We start from the raw sequence: 23,079 nt of genomic DNA on the forward strand, positions 1-23,079 counted from the left end.
ATAAAGATGAGAGGCAGACAATACCAAGGAGGTATCATATACTGTGAAGAAAGGGGGTAGAAAAGGAAAGCTAGAGAGAAACTGCAGTATGAAAACTAAAAGCTGAGCTCCTCCCTCCCTCTCACCCCTCTCCCTCCTCCCCTGCAGTATGTCTCTGGTTTATAATTGTCTTTGCTTTGTTGTGTTTTGTACTGTTATTATTATTTTTTTACACTGATGTCTTATTTGGTTCCCCTATATTCCTGTTATAAGTGAAACCATCTGATATTTTTCTTTTTCCTTCTGATTTATTTCACTGAGCATAATTCCTTCTAGCTCCAGCCACGTTGCTGCAAATGGCATGAGTTTATCTTTTTTGATTGCTCAATAATATTCCATTGGGTATATATACCACATCTTCTTGATCCAGTCATCTATTTTTGGGCATTTGGGTTGTTTCCAGGTTTTACCTATTGTAAATAGTGCTGAAATAAACATAGGTGTACAGGTGCTCTGGGGACTCAATCTGAGGGGGTGGGGTGAAGCAAATATTGTCTAAAAAATGTGAAAAATGGCAAATGTTAAAATAAATAAAATGGAAAACTAAAAAAAAAAAAAAAAAACTGAAAGCTGAGAGTTGAACAAGTCTTCATTTCCACACAACTTTTACTAGGTACAACATAGGAAGAAATAGTGTAGAGCAGCAACAAGCAGGATAATGCACTGCAAAGAGCACAGGCTTGTAGACTACTCAGAGCTAAGTTTCAATCCTAGTTATGTCACTTACTGATCTTGTGATCTTGTAAGTAACTTTACTTCTTAAGCTTCATTTTTCTCTTCTATAAACTAGGCTCATAATCATGCATATGTTATAGGGTCATTGTGAAGATGGAATAAAGATAATAAATGTGAAGCAATGCTATGATTTAAAAAAAATGTTATTTGTGAAGAAAAAAACCAAAGATGAGCCATAAACAAAAAGTGAAATATTCAAAGTAGCCTCAGACCAGGCAACCCATATTTCATGGTTAGGCTCATGAATTTTGTATGAGAGGCACTTAAGATCATGAATGCACTCTAGAAAATGATATTATTATTTTTTAAGATTTCTTTTTATTTATTTATACAAGAACTGGGGTACAGGCCAGATTCGCGGGAGGGTGAGAGGATTCACCAAAGACAGAGCGGGGAACAGAACAGGCAGACTGATGAAATACACTGCTGAAGGGAGCAGCGGGCACGACAGGAGAGTTCTGCCGTACCATGTAGGACCCTCGTCGGCCAGCCGGATCGAACCGGCGCTGCAGAGGCTGCGGACAGCTTCACAGTGTGGCGCTCAACTGCCTGCACCACCAGGGGAGGCCCCAATATTTTTATTTTTTAAAAGCAAATTAAAATGAAGTCTGGAAGCAAACTGAAATGTAGCGTTCTGAAGAAAAGGGTATGATTACTGATAGTTGACAAAGGGTATAGATAGCTGCCTGAGAGATACATCTTTCTTGGTGACAAGCCCAATTTGGCATTGTCCTTTCTATTTCCATAGGCCATGAGGGTTTCTGGAAGTTCCAGCCCTCAATGACACTGCTCAGGACAGGAACAGCTAGAGCACAATGCATCATTCTAACAAGTAACAACTAATACAGTTTCTAGGATGTGTCTTTAAATGTGTAACTGAGAATATATGAAGATACAGACTTTAACCCACATAAAGTGAATTAGCTGGAATTTTTTAGTTGAAAGGGAAACATTAAAAGTATTCTCAGAGTATTTATGTTTCCCATAGAACTCAGTTCTACACAGAGGTACTCACCATAAGGGCATGGTTGCTTCTTGTGCTCAGGAACAACAGGTCTTTTTCTTAAGAAATTTTCAAGGCTTGGGCCATGACGTCCTAAAGGATCATCTGGAGGCATAAATCTGAAAGTTCGCAAGCAGGAAGTAAATGTCTTTCCTCTGTGCCCACTATCACTTATCAGAAGTTCATACTTGCATTACCACTAGCCTATACTGTCATCACAGCCTTTTTGTAAAATTAATTTTGTAGTATTTTTTACATCCTTGTTCATTTTTAAACAATATTTGCTTCCCCCACCCCCTCAGGTGTAGTTCCCATAGAGTTTCCTTTAACAATGCACCCCTGCACCATGACCACAGGCCCCTGTGCTCCTCCCTCCCTCCCTTTGATCCCTCTTCTGCCTCCTCCCTTGCAGTATGTCTCTGACTTATAATTGTCTGTTTTTGCTTTGCTGTGTTTTGTGCTGTTATTGTTTTTTTACACTGATGTCTTATTTGGTTCATCTATATTCCCTGCTAGAAGTGAAACCATTTGGTATTTTTCTTTTTCCCTCTGGCTTATTTCACTGAGCATAATTCCTTCTAGCTCCATCCACGTTGCTGCGGATGACGTGAGTTTATCTTTTTTGATTTCTGAAGAAGATAAACAAGGAAAGAAAGGCACAGCCTTCTAATTGCCCTTCTTTCCTAGTTTATCTTCTACTAAGCCAGCAGTCCTTCCCTCTGTTCACATTTAATCACAAATAAAGATGTGTATCATTCTTCCATGGGCTATATACTGCTGGTTTCCCCAATATGCAACACACTTTCATTCCTTATATCCTTACTGTTTATGATGTCCTCTTTACTGTTAATGTCCAGCAGCCCCCTTTCTTTTCTGTATATTTTATCTCGAAGTGATTTTTTATCATTTCGCATAGACAAAGCAACTTTTAAAAATTCCAACCATAGGGCCTCCCCGGTGGAGCAGGAGGTTGAGCGCAGCACTGTGAGGCTGTCCGCAGCCTCTGCAGCACCGGTTCGATTCCCAGCCAGCCAGGGAGATTCCCACATGGCGCAGCAGACCTATCCTGTCTCGCCCACTGCTCCCCTCAGCAGTGTATTTCTGTCCTTCTGCCTGTTCTGCTCCATGCATTGTCTCTGGTGAATTCTCTCACCTCCCGTGCCTCTGGCATGTAGCCCAGTGCATGTATAAATAAATAAATCTTTAAAAAAATTCCAAGCATAGCACTTATTGTTTGTCTCACAATGGGTTTGTCTCTTTCTCTGTCCACTACACTTTAAGTGTTTTAAGGATGAGTCTCATTTCTTATTCAGCCTTTATCCCCATGGCCATCAGCATAACGCACAGTATACAGAAAGTGTTTACTAAAGGTTTATTGAAATGAAATCTAACCCTAGTTGTAACTTCGATTTAGGCTATTTGGTGCCTACTGAAAAGAAACGTACTTGTCATTCACAAAAGAATACATTAACAACCGCTCCTCTATAAACTTCTTCCATTCTGGTTTTTCAACTTGAAGGTCTCGGTAGTTATCATTGGATACTATGATGCCATCAGAATCAAAAGCCAGTTTAACTATGAACCGGTCATCGTAGCAGACAACTCTCCTGCCCTGGACCCTTCTGGATGGTGTGAAGACAAGAATCTTTTCCTTTTCCAGTTTACGTAGTATATCTTGATCTGTTGAAATATGGATTGACATACCACAAGACAGAAATTATCCCCATACTGCAAATATGAAAGTTGGTACTAGATGGATATATTATTTGTTCTTAGAAAGAAAGTGGTCTCTGTTTCTAGATATGGCACCAATTTGGATTGTGACCTTAGGCAAGTCACCTTCACCATTGAACTTCATTTTTTTTTTTTAAACTGATAAAATGAAGGAATCAAATTTAATGACATAAAAATAAAAAAAAATACCAATAATGAGAAATCACACTGATAACATTCTTGATGCGTGGTTTGCCTTTTTGCTGAGGGACCAGCTTTTGGCTGGTTAAGAAAACAGGGCAGTATTCTGAGGAGCTGTCTGCCAGGAGGAAAGTTTTGCATTCTGCTTGAAGGAGGATCACAACTAAGGGGAAACATCAATCTGTAGCATGTGATTACTGACCCTCTTTCCTTTTAACCTCTTAATTGTTCAGGAAAGAAGGTTTGCTCAAATAATCAGGAGCCTGTTCAGCAGCTAGCAGACATTTCTGTGACATAGCTTTGACAGCCATTCACTGGACTTTCTTATTTGGCAAATCAGCAAGAGATGATACTTAAAGAACTGGGGTCTATATGCCTTGAAATGCTACAGAGAACAAGCTTCATTTACTGCTGTAAGTGAATGTAAAGATCCTACTGCTATTAGGAACACATGACTTTTGTGAAAAATAAACACTTTTGCTTTAGTGGGCCCATTCCTCCATAAAGAAATATTAAAAATTATACTTAAAATCTGTGTTGGTATAAAGACAAATACTCTAGTTAGATATATTATTATTTATTATCATATTAATTTTTTCTTATGATGTTAAAATAAAATAAAATAATATTTGTAAGGGACTATAAATGTATTGTGGACCTTAGGCATTGGGCCAACTGTGGCTCACAGATAAATTGACTCTGACTGCCATGGGGCTTCTCTCATTCTCTATTCTATCCCATAATTTGCAACCCCTACAATTATTTCTGTAGTATAGAATGAGATCCATTGTCTAACATTGTTTATTTAGACTTGAAAATATAGTCACATTCATAACCATATTCATTCCCCTTTTAGTCTGGTTTATGTTCAAATAGAAAAGTACCCTGTTTTTTGTTTTGTTTTATTTTGTTTTTCTTTTCAGCTGTATGCTTTATTCTCTGCGAAATTGAAGTTGCTAGATTTAACTGCCCTATGACACAACACAATAGTGGGTTTATTTAGATCAGAAAATTCACACTTAAAAATTCACTTGGTAAAAGATCTTTTAAGTATACTTAATAAACTTAGAAAATAATTATCTAAATTATGACCATCAACCGCTCACTAAACTACTTTACTAGCTTTACTTCTGGATAAGAAGATATGTCTGATTTGAAATATTACCTGTAATTGGTGCATCAGGGCGGGATTGCTCCTTTCTCCAAGCAGGCACAAATACAGTAATACTCTTATGGCCTTTATCTAGAAACCAATCCACAGCAAGTTGTATTCCTCTGCAGGAGAATTCCTGTTTATTCCCATGGCTTTAAGATTATGAGAGAAAAGAAGATTGACAACAGATAGCAAAAAATGCTCCCAAAAGGTTTTATTATTAGTACCAAGGCATTCACAGTAGATATTATCTTTCCTGATAATGCTAAAACTAATTTTTTAATTTATTATTACTGTTTATTTTTATTTTTTAATTTATTATTATTATTATTATTTATTTTTTACATCATGATTCATTTTTAAACAATATTTGCTTCCCCCACCCCCTCAGGTGTAGTCCCCATAAAGTTTCCTTCACCAATGCACCTGTGCAGCATCACCTCAGTCTCCTTTGCTCCTCACTCCCTCCCTCCCTTTCATCCCTCTTCTGCCTCCTCCCTTGCAGTATGTCTCTGACTTATATTTCTCTGTTTTTGCTTTGTGGTGTTTTGTGATGTTATTATTTTTTTACACTGATGTCTTATTTGGTTCCCCTATATTCATTTTATTTTTAATTGCAATGATTTTTTTTTATTTTTGTTGTTTTATATGTTTCTTACATCATTTTTCATTTTTGCACAATGTATGCATTTTCATCTTGGTTATATTCCACATACAATTGCACCCCCCTTATTTTGACCCCAATCCCTCCTCCCCCCACCACCACAGTAGTGTGTCTCTGGTTTACAGTTGCTTGTTGATTTTGATTTTTTCTTTGTTATAGATATTATTTTTCCTGGTCCATTATTTAGGGTGGTGGGAGCGCAAACTGGTCCAAACACTATGGAAAGTTGTACGGAGATTCCTCAACCTACTAAGATAGAGCTTCCATATGATCCAGCAATTCCACTCCTAGATATTTACCCAAATGACACAGAAACATCAATTCAAAAGGGCACCTGCACCCCTATGTTTATAGCAGCACTATTTGCAATAGCTAAGCTTTGGAAACAATCCAAATGCCCAAAAAATAGATGACTAGATCAAGAAGATGTGGTGCATATACACAATGGAATATTACTCAGCAATCTAAAAAGATAAACTCATGCAATTTGCAGCAATGTGGATGGAGATGGAAGGGATCATGCTCAGCAAAATAAGCCAAAAAGACAGAGAAAAATACCAGATGGTTCCCCTATATTCTTGCCATAAGTGAAACCATCTGATTTTTTTTTTCTTGCTTGTGGCTTATTTTATTGAGCATAATCTCTTCTTGCTCCATCCACATTGCTGCGAATGGCATGATTTTATTTTTTGATTGCTGAACAATATTCCATTGTGTACACATACCACATCTTCTTGATCCAGTCATCTATTTTGGGGCATTTTGGTTTTTTTTTCCAGGTTTTACCTATTGTAAACAGTGCTGCAATAAATTTAGGTGTAGAGGTGTTCTTTTTAATCAATGTTTTTGTGTCATTTGGGTAGATGCCTAGTAGTGGAATTGCTGGGTCCTGTGGTAGCTCCATTTTTACTAGGTTGAGGAACATCCAGATAGCTTTCCATAAGCCCGTTTGTAGTCCCACCATCAATGTAGGAGAGTTCCTTTTTCACCACATCCTCACCAACCTTTGTTGTTGCTTATTTTTTTGATATGTGCCATGCTTTCTGATGTAAGGTGGTATCTCAATGTGATTTTGATTTGCATTTCCCTGATTATAAGGGATGTTGAACATTTTTTCATATGCCTGTTGGCCATTTACATTTCCTCTTTGGAGAAATGTCTTTTAAGTTCTGCTCATTTCTTGACTGGATTGTTTATTTTGTTTTTGTTGAGTCATGTGAGTTCTTTGTATATCTTTGTGATCAGTCCCTTATCTGTTGAATGGATTGCAAAGATTTTTTTTCCCAATCAGTGGGGTATCTCTCTGTTTTGCCTAATGTCTCTTTTGCTGTGCAGAATCTTTTCAGTTTGATGTAACCCCAGCTGTTTATCTTTTCCTTGACTATCTTTGCTTTGGTTGATGAGTCTTTAAAGATGTCATTGTGATGTATGTCTTGTAGTGTTTTACCTATATTTTCTTCTACATATTTTACAGTTTCAGTTCTTATGTCCAGTTTTCTAATCCCTTTTGAGTTGATTTTTTGTGCATGGTGAGAAGTAGTGGTCTAGTTTCATTTTTTTGCATGTGGAGGTCCAGTTTTCCCAGCACCATTTATTGAACAAACTGTCCATTATCCATTGCATGTTCTTTGCTCCTTTGTCAAAGATCAGTTGTCCATACAAGTGTGGTTTTATTTCTGGGCTCTCTATTTGGTTCCATTTGTCTATGTGTCTGTCTTTGTACCAATACAAACCTGTTTTAATTATTATGGCTTTGTAGTATAGCTTGACGTTTGGAAGTGTGATACCTATTTTCTCCTTTGTTTTCATCAGTAGGGCTTTGGCTATTCGTGTTTTTGTTTTTTGTGGTTCCATATGAATTTCATCAGTATTTGTTCTTTTTCTTTGAAGAATGTTATTGATATTTTTATTGGAATAGCGTTAAATCTGTATATTGCTTTTGGTAAGATGAACATTTTAATAATGTTAATTCTTACAATCCATGAGCAGGGGATGTCTTTCCATTCCTTTGTGTCTTCTTCTATTTGTTTTAAGAGTGTTTTATAATTTTCTTTGTATAGGCCTTTCACCTGTTTTGTTAGGTTTATTCCCAAGTATTTGATTTTTCTTGTTTAAATTATAAAAGGGATAGTTTTCTTGATTTCTTCTTCAGATTGATTGTTTGCATATAGGAAGGCTACTGATTTTTGCATGTTGATTTTGTATCCTGCTACTTTACTGAACTGCTTGATTATTTTGAGTAGTTTTTCTGTGGCATTTTTAGGATTCTCTATGTATATTATTATATCATCTGCAAATGGTGAGATTTTTACTTCTTTTTTCCCTATTTGAATTCCTTCTATGTCTTTTTCTTGTCGTATTGCCCTGCTCCAGTATTATATTGAAGAGCAGTGGTGAGAGAGGACATCAGTTTATTGTTACTATTATCATTCAATTTTACTCAAATTATATTGATTACTATTCATTTAAAAATATGTGATTTGGGAGTATAACTTCATACCTTGTCATATGCACTTGCTTTACTGACTCACCATCAAAATCTAGTGCCACTATGCAATCATGTTTAGCTTTCAACCTTTTCCACCCTCCCTTCTCCCCTTAGGTGAACATCATATTTTTCAGAATCTTAGTGTCTGAATTACTTTTAATGCAATCATTAAAATATTATCACTGCTATCATAACTTCCTTAAAGTCACAGATGGTTAATAAGAACTCTTAAATTATAACATAATGGTGGTTATTTCCTATTTTGGTTCCATTGTCTCTCATCTTTTTCTGTTTCTACTATAAGCTTCTTTTAAAATATTCAGATAAACATAAGATATAAGAAAAAAGGGGTTAATTAATGAAGAAGAGCTTTCATCAGATCTTTAGATAAAATTCATATGGACAATTAGAGATGTATCATAAGCATATATATTAAGTCTAAACAACATTAACAGAAATAAAGATAAATACATAAATGATGACTGAAAATGGCTATCACATTTAATTAAATATAGTACAAAAATAAAAAAATCATATGTGTATATATATATATATATATATATATATATGGTGCATGTTTTCCTGATGTATTGATTCCATGTCTATATATATATTCCATGTCTATACTATTTATATATAGTACTAGGGGATTTCAATACTTCACTTTAACAGAAAATAAAGAAGCAGTAGCCTTAAGTGAGGAATTATATCACATGCATGTAATAAAGATTGATATTACACTATATACCCTAAAAGCAAATTCTTCTCAAGTGCGCATAGAACATCCATCATGATTCAACACACATTGGGTCAAAAGTCAAGTGTTAATAAGTTCATGAAGAATAAAGTCACATTAAATACCTTCTCAGATCACAATGCTATCAAGCTAGAAAGATAAAGCAGGAAAAAGTCTTTAATATATGGAATCTGAGCAACACACTACTGAAGGACTGCTGGGTTAATGATGGAATTAAAGGAGAAGTTAAAAAGTACCTGGAGACAAATGAAAATGAAGACCCAAAAAATCAGAACTTGTAAAAGAAGCAAAAGCAGTACAAAGAGGGAAGACTATAGAAATACAGGCTCACATCAAGAATCACAAAAAAGCTCAACTAAATGATCTTACCTTTCATCTCAAGAAACTAGATAAAGAAGAAAAAACAAAACCAAAAACCAGTAGAAGCAAGGAAATAATGAAAATTGTACCAAAAATAAATTGTACCAGAAAATTTAAAAAGACAATTAAAAGATCAATAAAAAATATGTTTTTTTCAAAAAAAAATATAGACAAACCTCTGGCTAGGTGCATAAAGAAAAACAAGGAGAAAATTATGATAAATAAAATGAGAAACAAAATAGGATCAAACTACGAACATCTCTACATCAGTAAGTTGAATAACCTAGAAGAAATTACAAATTCTTAGAAATTTACAACGGATCAAGATTAAATCAAAAAGTTAGTAAACCTGAATAAACCAATTACAAGTAATGCAATTGAACCAGCAATCAAAAGTCTCTCCAATACAAAAGTCTAGAACCAAACAATTTCAGTAATGAGTTCTACCAAATCTTCAAAGATGAACAAATTGCTATCTTTCACAGTCTTCAAAAAATTGAGAAAGAAGGAATGTTTTCAAACACATTTTATGAGGCCAACTTTACTCTGATATCAAAAGCAGGCAAAGACATCACAGAAAAGAAAACTATAGAAAAATAACCCAGATAAACAGAAGGGAAAAAGACAAAACTAGCAGGCAACTATAAATCCGGAGACATTCAGCAGCAGGGGGGTGGGGAGCAAGAGGGAAGAGCACAAGGGACTATGGTGATGGCTCATGGGTGACTTGGTGGTGGGAATTTTGTAGGGACTAACATATGAGAGATGAAAGCAAACTGTACCAAAATGAATACTGATGTAAAATATATAGAGATAAATTAAAAAAAAATGCAGGCAACAATTCTCAATAAAATATAGCAAACTGAATTCAAGAATACATTGAAAGGATAACACATATGATCAAGTGGGAATTACACTTGTATCCCAATTGGGATACAAGGATGGGTCAATATTCCAAAATGAATCAATGTACCCAATAATTCACCCATCAACAAAAGGAAAGATAAAATTGTATGGTCATGTCAATAGATGAAGACAAAATATTTAATACAATTCTGTTTATAACAAAGACCCTAAAAAATGGTGACAGATGGAACATATCTCAATATATTGAAGACCATATTTGAAAAAGCCACGACTAATTTCATACTCATTCATGAAAAACTGAAAAATTTTCCTTTAATATTTGATATAAGACAAGGATGTCTGATTTCACTATTACTATTCAACATAGTATTGGAAGTCCTAACTAGAGCAATTAGGTAGGAGAAAGATATAGAAATAATCCAAATTTGGAGAGAAGTAAAGCTATCATTATTTGCAGATGAAATAATACATAGAAAATGGGTCTCCCTGGTGTCACAGGGGTTAAGCACAGCACTGTGAAGCTATCCACAGCCTCTGCAGCACAAGTTTGATCCCTGGCTAGCCACGAAGCTACCCACATGGAGCAGCAGACCACTCATGTCTTGCCCGCTGCTCCCTTTAGCAGTGTATTTCAGTCAGTCTGCCTGTTCTGTTCCTCACTCTGTCTCTAGTGAATCCTCTCACCCCACTGCACCTCTGGCCTGCACTTCAGTTCTTGTATGCACAAATAAATAAATCTTAAAAAAATACATAGAAAACCCTAAAAACTACAAAAAAATTAATTGAAATAATAAATTGGTAAAGCAAAATAGCAAATTACAAAATTGATATACAAAAATCAGTTAAATAATTATATGAAAACAATGAATTTGAAAATAAGTAAATAAAGAAAACAGTCAAAATTGCAATACCATTAAAATGAATTAAATACCCAGGAGTAAATTTGACAAAGGAGCTGAAGGAACTGTATAATAAAAAGTATAAGACAATGTTAAAAGAAATACAAGAAGACATAAAGAGATGAAAAAGTACTCTCTGTTCATTCACAGGAATAATTAAGTTTGTTAAAAGGCCATTTTACCCAAAGGAATTCACAGGTTCAACGCAATCCCTAAAAAAAAATAAATGCAATTCTTCAAGGAAATATAACAAACATTACCGAATCTCCTATGTAACCACAAAGACTCAGAATAACCAAATTAGTCCTAAAGAAAAGAAAAAGGAAGAATAGTGGTATCACAAACCCATACTTCAAACTAAACTACAAAGTTATAACAATAAAAACATTGTTATTGAACAAAAACAGACACACAGAAAAATAGAAATGAGTTGGAAACCCAGAAGTAAACCCACGAATATATGTACATTTAATCAACAAAGAAGCCAAAAACACTGGAGTAAGTAAAGTCTCTTCAAAAACTAGTGTTAAGAAAATGGACAGCCACATGCAAAAGAGTAAAACTAGACTACTGTGTCAAATCATATACAAAAATTAACTAAAAATTGATTGAAGACATGAATGTAAAACCTGAAAGTTTATAATTTACAGAAGAAACCACAGGAGAAACACTCCATGGCACTGGTTTCAGTGATCTTTGTGGATTCAGTTTAAATTGCAAAAGAATCAAAAGAGAATATAAACCAGATGTGTAGATCAGTAAAAGAAACTATTATTAAACCCTAATGAATAAGAGAAATTATTTGCACATAGTACATCTAACAGGGTCTGATATCCAAATCGACAAAGAATGCATATAACTCAACAAGAAGAGAACAAATAACCCAATAGAAAAATGGACAACTTTCCATTTCCCCTTCAGGGTGGAAGGGCATTACTGTCAATGAAAATAACCATAATTACTCCAAGTGTTTTGCTGAAACCTTAGATGCAAGGCCCTCTAGCCAAATATCTGTGATTTCACATTGTTGGAGCATTCATTGCACTCCTGGGGATTGCAGCTTTCTATAAGTTTGCTGTGGTTGAACCATGAAAGAAGGCATACTAGAATTATACAGAAATTAGGATTCCATGAAAGATTTTGAAGATATAAGGAAGGATAGTATCTTTCAAAGTGTAAAGTGATCTTGAAACAAAGTATTTCTTTGCATTGACTTGCATGGAAGTATATCATTGACTTGTGTTCCTGGACTATGAAACACAAATACTAGTGCTAAGGAATATTTTTTCTTGATAAATTAACAATTAATACTATGAAGCAAAATAGCCAAAAGAGCAAAATAGATACTCCCCCAAAGAAGATAAAAATGGTGCACAACTCACAAATGGTGGACAAGAAAAAGTCCTCATCATGACTTATCATCAGGGAAAATGCAAATCCAAATTACAGTGAGAAACCTTTCATACATGTGAAAATGGTCCACATCAAAAAAAAAGAAAAAAACAAAAAAACATAACAGAAACAAGTGTCAGCGAGGATGTGGAGAAAAAAGAACCCTCATACGCTGTTGGTGGAAAAGTAGACTGGCCCAGCCCTTATGGAAAACATTATGGAGGTTTCTAAAAATATACTATAGACCTGCCATAAAATTAAGCAATTCTATGCCTGGATTTCTACTTGAGGGTGCAAAAACACTAATTTAAAGGGATATATGCACTCCTATGTTCATTGTGCATTTTTTACAATAGTCAAGTTATGGAAACTACCTATATGTGTTAAAGGACAAATGAGTGGATTAGGAAGATGCGTTATCTATACACATTGGAATACTACTAATCTATAAGAATGATGACTCTTGCATTTACTACAACATGGATGGAACTGGAGGGACTAATGCTAAGTAAAATAAGTCAGAAGGAGAAAGACAAGTACTGTATGGTATCACTTATATTTGGAATATAGAGAAACAAAACAAAGTGCCAGACAGAACCAAAATAGTAACAAACCTTGCCAGTCTGACTGTAGAATTAAGGTTATCAGAGGTGAAGTGGAGCATTCAGAACAGGGTGTGCAGTGGGACCAACAGATTATGTTGGAGGAATATAATGGTGGGTATAGTGTGGTAATATATATCTGAAGAGGATAAAACTGAATCATAAGAGTGTTGTAAACAAATGTTATCTCAACAGGGCCTCCCTGGTGGTGAAAGGGGTTAAGCACCAAATTATGAAGCAATATGCAGCCTCTGGAGCATGAGTTCAATCTCAGCCAGCAAGGGAGCAACCCACATGGTGCAGCAGAACTTTCCTGACTTGCCCGCTGTTCCCTTCAGCAGTGTATTTCAGTCAGTATGTCTGTTCTGTTGCCCACTTTGTCTCTGGTGAATCCTGGTGAATCCTCTCACCCCCTGCATCTTTGGCTTGTGCCCCAGCTCTTATATGCATATATAAATAAATCTTTAAAAAAGTGTTATCTCAACAACAAAAAAATAAATATCCCTTTTGTAATTAGAACATGAAATAAAAAGAGAAGAAATTCTATTACAATTCCTTGTAGGTATAAACATGAAAATCAAAACAGCTAAAAATTATTCATTTAATTGGAAGTTGAAAGGGAAAATTTGCAGAGGAATTGGGAGAAGATACATTTATAGTTATATTAAATACTCACAGATGGTACACTAGATTTATGTCTCATTTGACTCAAAATTTAGATATGTTAGCATGTCATATAATGCTCCATACTAAAATACAATTAATTAGATGGAGTGGACAGAAAAACACATTGGCCTACAAGTACCAATTCTATTACAATAATTTGGATATTGTCTGTCAAAAAAAGATTCTTCAAATGAAAAGAACCATTTTGTTAGAAATTTAATTTCCATGTACTCATATTTTTCCTGTTTTTGTTTTGTTATAGTTGGTGTCTAGTTTCATATCATTATAGTCAGAGAAAGTATTAGATATAATTTCAGCCTTTGTGGCTTTATTGCCAACTTATTTGTGTCCCAAGATATGGTCTAATCTTGAAGATATTCCATGTGCTCTTAAAAAAAATGTATATGCAGAAGTTTTTGCATGAATATTCTGTAAGTGTCTCTTAGACCTATCTGATATAGCTCCTCATTTAGAGATGTTGTTTTATTATTTATACTTTGTCTTGTTGATTTGTCCATGTTATAATTTAGATATTAAGGTTCATTAATTACTGTGTTGTTATAAATAGCTTTCTTAAGTTCTGTTATCATCTTATGCATTTTGGTGCTTCATCATTTGGTAATATCTATTTATAAATATTATTTGTTCTTGTTGTATTAGATCACTAGACTCTTAATCATAATATAGTATCCTTTTTATCTTTGTTAAACTTTATTAACTGAAAGTCTACCTTAACAGATAATAAGTATAATTGCTCCTGATATTGTTGGTTGCCATTTGATTGTATAGCTGATTTCTAACCTTATTTATTAATTTATTTTTCTGAAATATTTTATTTTTGCATAATGGGAAGGCTAAGTCTTTGTTAGCAGTTGCCTTCCTCATGGTATCCAGGACATTGCACAACTCTTCTCTCTTCCCATCTTCCTCTAGACATGCATGTGTGTCCCCATCCTTTTTGTAATGAATTTGAGGACCGTTTTCTCATTGAGCAACACCGTGGTGTGCTGCTTGTAGGGGGCAAAAACCATCACCTCTTGGAGCATATCTCATATAACCATGTGATTGGAGGAGTGTCTGCAGTTGCAGCCATGTCACACTTTGCTCACATTCTTTGTCAACTTTTGACAACTGTTGAGATCCAGACCCATAGCCACAAAGTATCACAGGGCAATGACTTGGGAATTGGATAGCAGCACATATAAAACACACAGGGACCCACTAATCTTCTCATATTCTAACCTTTAATTCTTAGTCTACACTTTTCTTTGTTTGTAAGGTAACTTTCTTGTAAAAGAGTTGGTAATTTGCAAAGCTAAAATAGACAACTCTTAGCAAGAATCATGAAAGGAAAAATAGAGAAAACTCCAAAAATTAGAATTAGAAATGATCGTTACAACAGACATCATATAGAGGATCACAAGAGAAAACTATGAACACCTAAATACTAACATTTTGAATAATCTAAAATAAGTTGACAAATTTTTAGAATCACACAGCCTTCCAAAACCGAACAAGGAAGACTCTACCCAAAGCATGGCAGAATAGAAAGGCTGGGGTCAGCACCTCTCTTAAAAACAAGAAAAAAAATAAAAGGATTGATATGAGTTCTTAGCAAAACCCAGACACTTGGAACTAACTAAATGGAAAGAAGGGGGCAAGGAAAGGTGGAGCCCATCTTCCGCAGGCACCTCGCCACACCAGAAAGCCCATCCCAGCAAGCTGGCCAACATCTTCCAGCCCAGACTAGGCCCCAGCCTGGATTTCAGAGTATCCCACCCTACATCTGGGACCTTTGGATACCCACAGACACAGTTTAGAAATTCCAAGTGCCAGCCACACCATTCAACTGGCCCATGCATATAAGCAGAGGAGGCCAGAACTGGAGCCTTACATTACTGTGCCCTGCATTGGGGACACTAAACTGTCCCCAGACACACCAGGAAGTGTATCCCACTTAGTCTACTGTACCTGCCAGTATACAAGGCCACAGCCAGAGGCTTGTGGTGCCAGGACCTACATCACGGACAAAGCAGTCTGGTCAATGGAAGAGAGGGCAGCCCCTACTCCACCCAGCTGCCACAGCAACCCAGAATGTGTGATCCACCCATGCCCAGGTAAGGATGCTAAGACTTCCTGCTCACCAGCAGCAGTGGTCTAGATGATGCTTGCCATGGGACCCCTTGCTCCCAAGCCCACCCAGCTGTCACAGTGGCCCAGACAGCATGTGGATCCACCCATGCCCTGGAAGAGCACCCAGAAATCCTACTGGCTATTAGAAGTGGTTTGGTTGGTCAGAACTGAGGGGAAAGTAGCAAGAACACCCTCCCTTACCTCCACCCACCTCCCAGAGGAGCCCAAGCTATAAGCAGTCACATTCAAACCCTGGTAAGAGAACACAGAAGTCATGCCTGCAGGCACCAGTGGTCACGTGGCCCTATGCCTAGAGCAAACACAAAAACAAAAATGGGAGAAAGAAAGACAAATAAAAATGAACAAACAAGCTCTTCTGGGAACAATATACCACAGAAAGAAACTCAGATTCCAGAACCTAATGACACTGACATGTAAGAATTTATCTCCCTGACAGAAAATGATTCAAAATCGCCTTAATTAGAAAGCAAAAAGAAACAGAAAAGGAACGGAATGCTAGAGAAACATAATCAAAGAACAATGAGACTGATTCCACAAATAAGAAAATAAAGGAACTGCAAAATGTCAAAAGATAAATGGAACAACTAAATAATTCTGGGAAAAGCCACAAAATGAAATGAAAGAACCAATCAGTACTCTTGAAGACACAGATATAAAAAGAGCCAAAAAAAGAAAGAGGGAAACAAAGGAAAAAGAACAAAGAAGCACTTCAAGAATTATCTGATACCATGAGGAAAGAAAATATGAGTTATAGGAATCCCAGAAGGAGTAGAAAGATACCAGGGAACTGAGAAACTATTGAAAGAAATAATTGAATAATTGAATAAACTTGAAGAAGGAAATGAAAATAGACATACAGGAAGCTAGAAGAAAACCAAACTACCATAATGAAAAGAAAACTACAGCTAGACACATAATAGTAAACCTTCCAAGAGTTCAAGACAGAAAAAAAAAATAATGAAGCAGATGAGGGGAAATAACAAGCTATAAAATTAAACTTATCAGGCTGACATCAGACTTATCTGAAGTAACACTACAGTCAAGAGAATAGAGTAGCATATTAAAAAAAATTCCAAAACAAAAATATCAGCCAAGAATGCTTTATCCTATAATTCTATCTTTCCTTCATGAGGGAAAAAGAATGTCTTCTCAAGCAATATCTTCAGAAATCCATGCTACTAAACCACACTCCAAGAAATATTATGATAAATCTTTAATTTAATGAACAGGAAGAACAGAATAAGGTAGTGAATAGAACCACAAAACAATCACCAAAATGAAAATAAAAACTTGCATGTATCAATAATCACCCTAAATATTAATGGAATAAACTCACCAATAAAAAGACACAGAGTAGCATGCTGGATTAAAAAAACATAATCCAACCTTCTGCTGTTTCTAGGAAACATATCTAAACTCTAAAGATAAACATAGAATGAAAGTAAAGGGTTGGAAAACAATTTTACAAGCAAATGACCCCAAAAAGAAGGCAGGGGTAGCCATACTTATATCAGATAAAACATACTTCAAACTAAAAAAAAAAAGGTGACTCTAAAGGACACTATAAAATGATTAAGGGAACGATATGCCAGAAAGAGGTAACACTCATCAATACATACTCATCAAATGAGGGAGCATCAAAAATACATTATACAATTACTATCAGCTCTGAAAACAGACACTGGAGAAAATGTATTTGTATGGTAGGTGATTCCAATGCCTCACTCTTACCATCGGGCAGTTTAACAAGACAAAAATTAAAGTAGAACACAGTTGCCCTAAATGAAGGTGTAGATCATGTGGACCTAGTAGATATCGATAGGACACTGCACCCCCTACAAACTGAATACATGTTTTTCTCAAATGTATATGGGTCATTCTTCAGGATATATCACATATTAGGTCACAATACAAACATCAATAAATACATGAAGATGAAATCATATCAAGTGTCTTTGACCATAAAGGCATCAAATTAGAAATCAACTGTGAAAAGACAGCAAGGAGCTCCCCTGTTACATGGAGGCTGAGCAACATGCTACAGAAATATCATTGGGTTAATGAAGAAAATAAAATTATCTTGAAACAAATGACAAAGATGACAGAATTTTCCAGAATGTATGGGAACCAGTGAAAGTGGTCCTATAGCAATATAGGCCCATATCAAAAAGCAAGAAATAACTCAAAGAAACAACTTAATCTCTCATCTTGGAAACTAGAAAAAGAACACTAAAAATCCAAAGGACATAAGAAAGGAAATAATAAAATTAATGCAAAAATAATGAGATAGAAATAAAAAGACAATCCAAAAGATCAATGAAAACAAAAGCTGGTTCTTTGAAAAATAAAAATAGACTTCTAACAAGTTTCTAAAAGAAAAGAAATTAAACAGACACAGTAGGAAAGCAGAGGATGAAAAGAGATAACAGTGAACATTCACATGCAAACAAGCTCAACAATCCAGAGAGATGGACAAGGTCTTAGAACTGTACAATTACCCAAATCTGAAGAAATTAAAATATTAAACTTGAATAAACCAATTATAAGCAGTGAAACCAAAACATAATCAAAACCCTCTTAAAATACAAAAGCCCAGGACCACAGGGTTTCACAAATGAGTTCTACCAAACCTTTAAGCATGAACTAATGTTTCTGCTACAAAAACGTTCAAAAATTGAGAAAGAAAACTACCAAATACATTTTATGAGGTCAAAATTACACTAATATCAAAACCAAATAAAGATAATACACACACAAAGAAAACTATAAATCAATCTCCCTAATAAACACAGATGCAATAATCCTCAACAAAATCTTAGCAAACCAAATCCAAAATCTATTAAAAGGATTACAGATCATGACCAAGTGGGATTTAGTCCAAGAACACAAGGATGGTTCAACATCCAAAAATCAATTAATTAAATTCACCACATCAACAAAAAGAAAAATAAAGACCATGTGATCATATCAATAGATTCCCAGAAAGCATATGATAATGTCCATCATCCATTTATGGTGAAGGTTCTCAAAAGACTTGGGATAAAAGAGCCATGTCTTAAGAAAATAGAAGCCATATATAACAATCCCACAGCTAACATCATTCTCTTTTTTTTAAAAAGATTTATTTTTTTCATTTATACAAGTGCTGAGGTACAGGCCAGATGTGCGGAAGGGTGAGAGGATTCACCAGAGACAGAGCAGGGAACAGAACAGACAAATGAAACACACTGCTGAGTGGAGCAGTGGGCGAGACAGGAGAGGCATGCCACGCCATGTGGGACTCTCGCCAGCCGGCCGGGATTGAACTGGCTCTGGGGCTGCAAAAGGCTACACAGTGTGGCACTCAACCACCTGCGCCACCAGGGAGGCCCACTAACATCATTCTTAATGGTGAAAAACTGATTGCCTTCCCATTAAGATCTGGAAAAATACAAGGATGCCTACTCTTACTACTTCCGTTCAATATAGTACTGGAAATACAAGCTAGGACAATTAGGCAAGAGAAAGACGTGACAATGATCCAAAAAGGGAAAAAGGTAAAACTGTCATTATATGTAGATGATATGATAATATATATAATAGAGAATCCTAAAAATGCCAAAGAAAAGACTAATTAAAACATAATCTACTTCAGAAAAGTAGCATACATAAAAATCAGTTACCTTCCTATATGCAAACACTCAATCTCAAGAGGAAGAAATTAAGAAAACCAACCCATTTATAATTGTACCAAAATAATTAAATACCTGGGAATAAACCAAAGTATGTGATATACCTATAGAAGGAAAACTACAAAACACTGTCAAAATAAATAGACCAAGACACAAAGAAATGGAAAGATATTCTCTGCTCATGGATTTGAAGAATCAACATTGTAAAAATGTCAATCATACTAAAGGCAATTTACAGATGTATTGCAATTCCAATAAAATTCTCCATGGTATTCTTCAAAGAAATAGAACAAAAAAATGAAATTCATATGGAAACACAAAAAACCCTGAATAGTGTAAGCTCTCCTGACAAAAAAGGAGAAAGAATGGAGGTATTACACTCCCAAGTTTCAAACAATAGTACAAAGCCATCATAATAAAAATGGCATGGTATTGAAACAAAAACAGACACATAGACCAATGAAATTGAATTAAGAGCCCAGAAATGAAACCACACATATATTGTAAACTAATCTATGAGAAATGATTAAAAAAATTTACATTGGAACAAGGAAATCCTCTTCAATAAATGAAGTTGTGAAAAACAGACTGCAACATGCAAAAGAATGAAACTAGACAACTAATTTTATCCACCCTATACAAAAATCAACTGATAATGGATACAAGACCTTAACATAAGCCCTGATATCATAAAATATATAGAAGAAAACATAGTCAAAACACTCCATGACATAAACCTCAGAAATATCTTTGAGGCTCCTTCTCCAGAAGCATGAAAAACAAAGGAGAAGATAAACATTAGGGACTACATCAAGTTCAAAAGCTTCTGTACAGCAAAGAGACAATAATCAAAACAAAGATTATTAATTCTTTCTCTTGCCTAATTTCTCCTGAATGGGAGAAAATATTTGCACACATGATGACAGAGAAGGGGCTAATATCAAAGATCTACAAATAGCTTACACAACTGAACATTAACAAAGCAAACTACCAAATCAAAAAATGGCAGTAGAGATAAAAAGACTCTTCTCCAAAGAAGAAATGCTAATGGCCAACAATCACATAAAAAAAAAAAAGTTCAACAGCACTAATTATGTGGGAAATGTAAATCAAAACCACAATGAGATAACACTTCACTCCAGTGAGAATGGCCCACATTAAAAAAAAAAAACAGAAACAACAAATCTTGGGCAGGATGTGGAGATAAAAGAACCCTCTTACATTTCTTATGGGGATGTAAATTGTTCCAGCCACTATGAAAAGCTGTGTGGAATTTACTCAAAACACTAAAAAATGGATCTACCATATAATCCAGCAATTTCACTCCTAAGAATCTACCCAAATGACAGAAAACCACTAATTCAAAAGAAAATCAGCACTGTTATGTTTAAAATTGGACTTGTTGTATTAGCCAATATGTAGCAACAACCCCAATAGCCCCAAATAGATGAATGGATCAAAAAGTTGAGGTATATTTACACAATGTAATATTATTCAGTGATCAAAAAAGACAAACTCATGCTATTTGTTACAGCTTGGATGGAGTTGGAAGGGATTATGGTAGCCATAATAAGTCAGAATGAAAAAGATAAATATCAGATGGTTTCACTTACCCGTGGAACATAGAGAAACCAAACAAAAGGTAAAAAAGTCAAAACTAGCCAGCCGACCATAGATCTGAGGCTTTTAGCAAGGGAGGGTGAAGGAGGGGTTAAAACAGGGGATGGAAGAGCACAGGAGAATGTGATGATGGTTCATGGGTGATAGGGTGGAGGAAGAACTATGGGGGTTCAACAATGTAGGAAAAATTATTAAAAAGAAAAATAAAACATAGGACCAGGTGGTTTCAGTAATGCATTCTACTAAACCTACAAGATGAACTAATACTATTTTATCCATACTCTTTAATAAATTGGACAGTGAATTCTTCCAAATACATTTTGTCAGGCCAAAAGCACTCTGATACCAAAGTAGATAAGGACATCACAAGAAAAGAAAACTATAGACCGATATACTTGATGAACATGCAAAAATCCTCAACAAAATTCTAGCTAACTGAATTCAATAATACAATAAAAGGATCATGCACCATGACCAGATGTGTTTATTCCTGGTTGCAAGATGGTTCAACATCTGCAAATCAATTAATGCAATTACCTGTCAAAAAGGAAATGTATTTCATATGTTTATAACAATAGTTGTAGAGAGAAAATTTGCCAAGATCCAATACCATTAATAATACAAATTTCAACCAAATGGTGATAAAAGGAGCATGTCTCAATATAATAAATAAGCATGCCTCATATGTAACAAACTCACAACTAACATCATGCTTAATGGTGAAAAACTGAACGTTTTCCCTCTAAGATCACATATAAGACAAGGATAACCACTGACAACTATCATTCAATATTGTATTGGAAGTCCTATTCAGAGGAATTAGGCAAGAAAAAGAATTAAAAGATACCTAAATTGGAAAGAAAAATTAAAACTATCACTATTACAGCTAATATGATAACATACACTTGAAAACCTTAAGTACTCCACTAAAAAACTATTAGAAACAAATCAATAAAGTGACCTTAAGGAAGTCATTTAATCTTGCTGAGCTCTAGTTTTCTTTTGTGTAAAATAAAGTTGCTGTGAGGATTAAACAGAATTATATATTAAAATGCTCAACTCATGTAAATAACAATGTTATGGTTCATAAAATTTATTCCCCTTCCTACTCCCTTTTATCTTTATGGGAGTAACGAATACTAGGAAAACAAGTAAGTCATAAAATAAGGTCCTTGCCCTCAAAGGAAATGGGAAAATTAAATTAAAACTTGCTAATCTAAGATTTTTTACTTTGTTCTGATTGTATACAATCTAAGAATTTCATCAAATATTGGTGGACTCAGTAGGAAGCAGGCACATGATCATTGGGGTTTTTAGTCAAAGCTAGATGACAACTCATTTGAGAAATACAAGAAGGGATTTCTAACATTTTCTGATATGAAAACACATTATGAGAGAGTAAGGAACAAAGAGGTACAAAAGTCTTGGTCTCTATTACTTTCCAATTTTTGATGTAACAAGTTACTGTCACACATTTAGTAACTTAAAATAAACCAATTTATTATCTCATAGTTCAGGAAGTCAGAAGTCTAAAATAAAAGACTTGGCATGGCTATGTTATTTCTGCAGGTTTCAGGGGAGAGTCTGTTTCCTTGCCTTATTCAACTTCTAGAGGTCACCCATATTCCTTGTCTTATAGCCTCTTTTCTTAAAATATCACAACCTCTTGTTTCTGGAATCACATCTATTACTCATTCTGATCCTGTTGCTTCCTTACCTTTCATGAAGACCCTTGAGATTACATTGATCCCACATTCATAATTTGGGATAATCTTCCTCATCTCAAGATACTTAACTTAATCACAATTGCAAAATCTCTTTTACTATGTAAAATAGAATATTCACAGGTTCAAAGGATTAGGAGGTGAACATCTTTAGTGGGATATTATTCATCCTACTGTAAGTACCATAGTTCAAGACAATCATTGGGGTCAGAAAAATAAAGATGGTATTTGCAGAGGTGGTAAATTTTGAAGGGTATTAGGATAAGAGGGGGTCATTCCTGGGTTGGAAAATGACATGAGCACAAGAAATGGGGTAGAAATCAGCTTAATTTATAGGGGATTGTTTTTTAAAAATATTTATTTATGTATGC

The 23,079-nt window shown here is 35.0% G+C and overlaps 1 protein-coding gene across 8 annotated transcripts in view; it reads right to left on the bottom strand.

Annotated features, from left to right (window-relative positions):
- The window catches only part of ZC3H12B (zinc finger CCCH-type containing 12B), a 231,585-nt gene that overhangs the window by 4,698 nt on the left and 203,808 nt on the right, over window positions 1–23,079 (bottom strand). For all 8 annotated transcript variants that reach the window (XM_054695696.1, XM_054695692.1, XM_054695694.1 and 5 more), the window contains 3 exons: window positions 4,857–4,996; window positions 3,223–3,457; window positions 1,790–1,896 (listed from right to left, as the gene is read on the bottom strand). In XM_054695696.1, coding sequence (XP_054551671.1) covers window positions 1,790–1,896; window positions 3,223–3,457; window positions 4,857–4,996 — 482 coding nt within the window. The remainder of the gene's footprint in view (window positions 1–1,789; window positions 1,897–3,222; window positions 3,458–4,856; window positions 4,997–23,079) is intronic.

The sequence above is a fragment of the Talpa occidentalis genome, unplaced genomic scaffold (assembly GCF_014898055.3).
Source record: "Talpa occidentalis isolate TD23 unplaced genomic scaffold, MPIMG_talOcc4v2.1 talOcc4.15, whole genome shotgun sequence".
Classification (NCBI taxonomy): domain Eukaryota; kingdom Metazoa; phylum Chordata; class Mammalia; order Eulipotyphla; family Talpidae; genus Talpa; species Talpa occidentalis.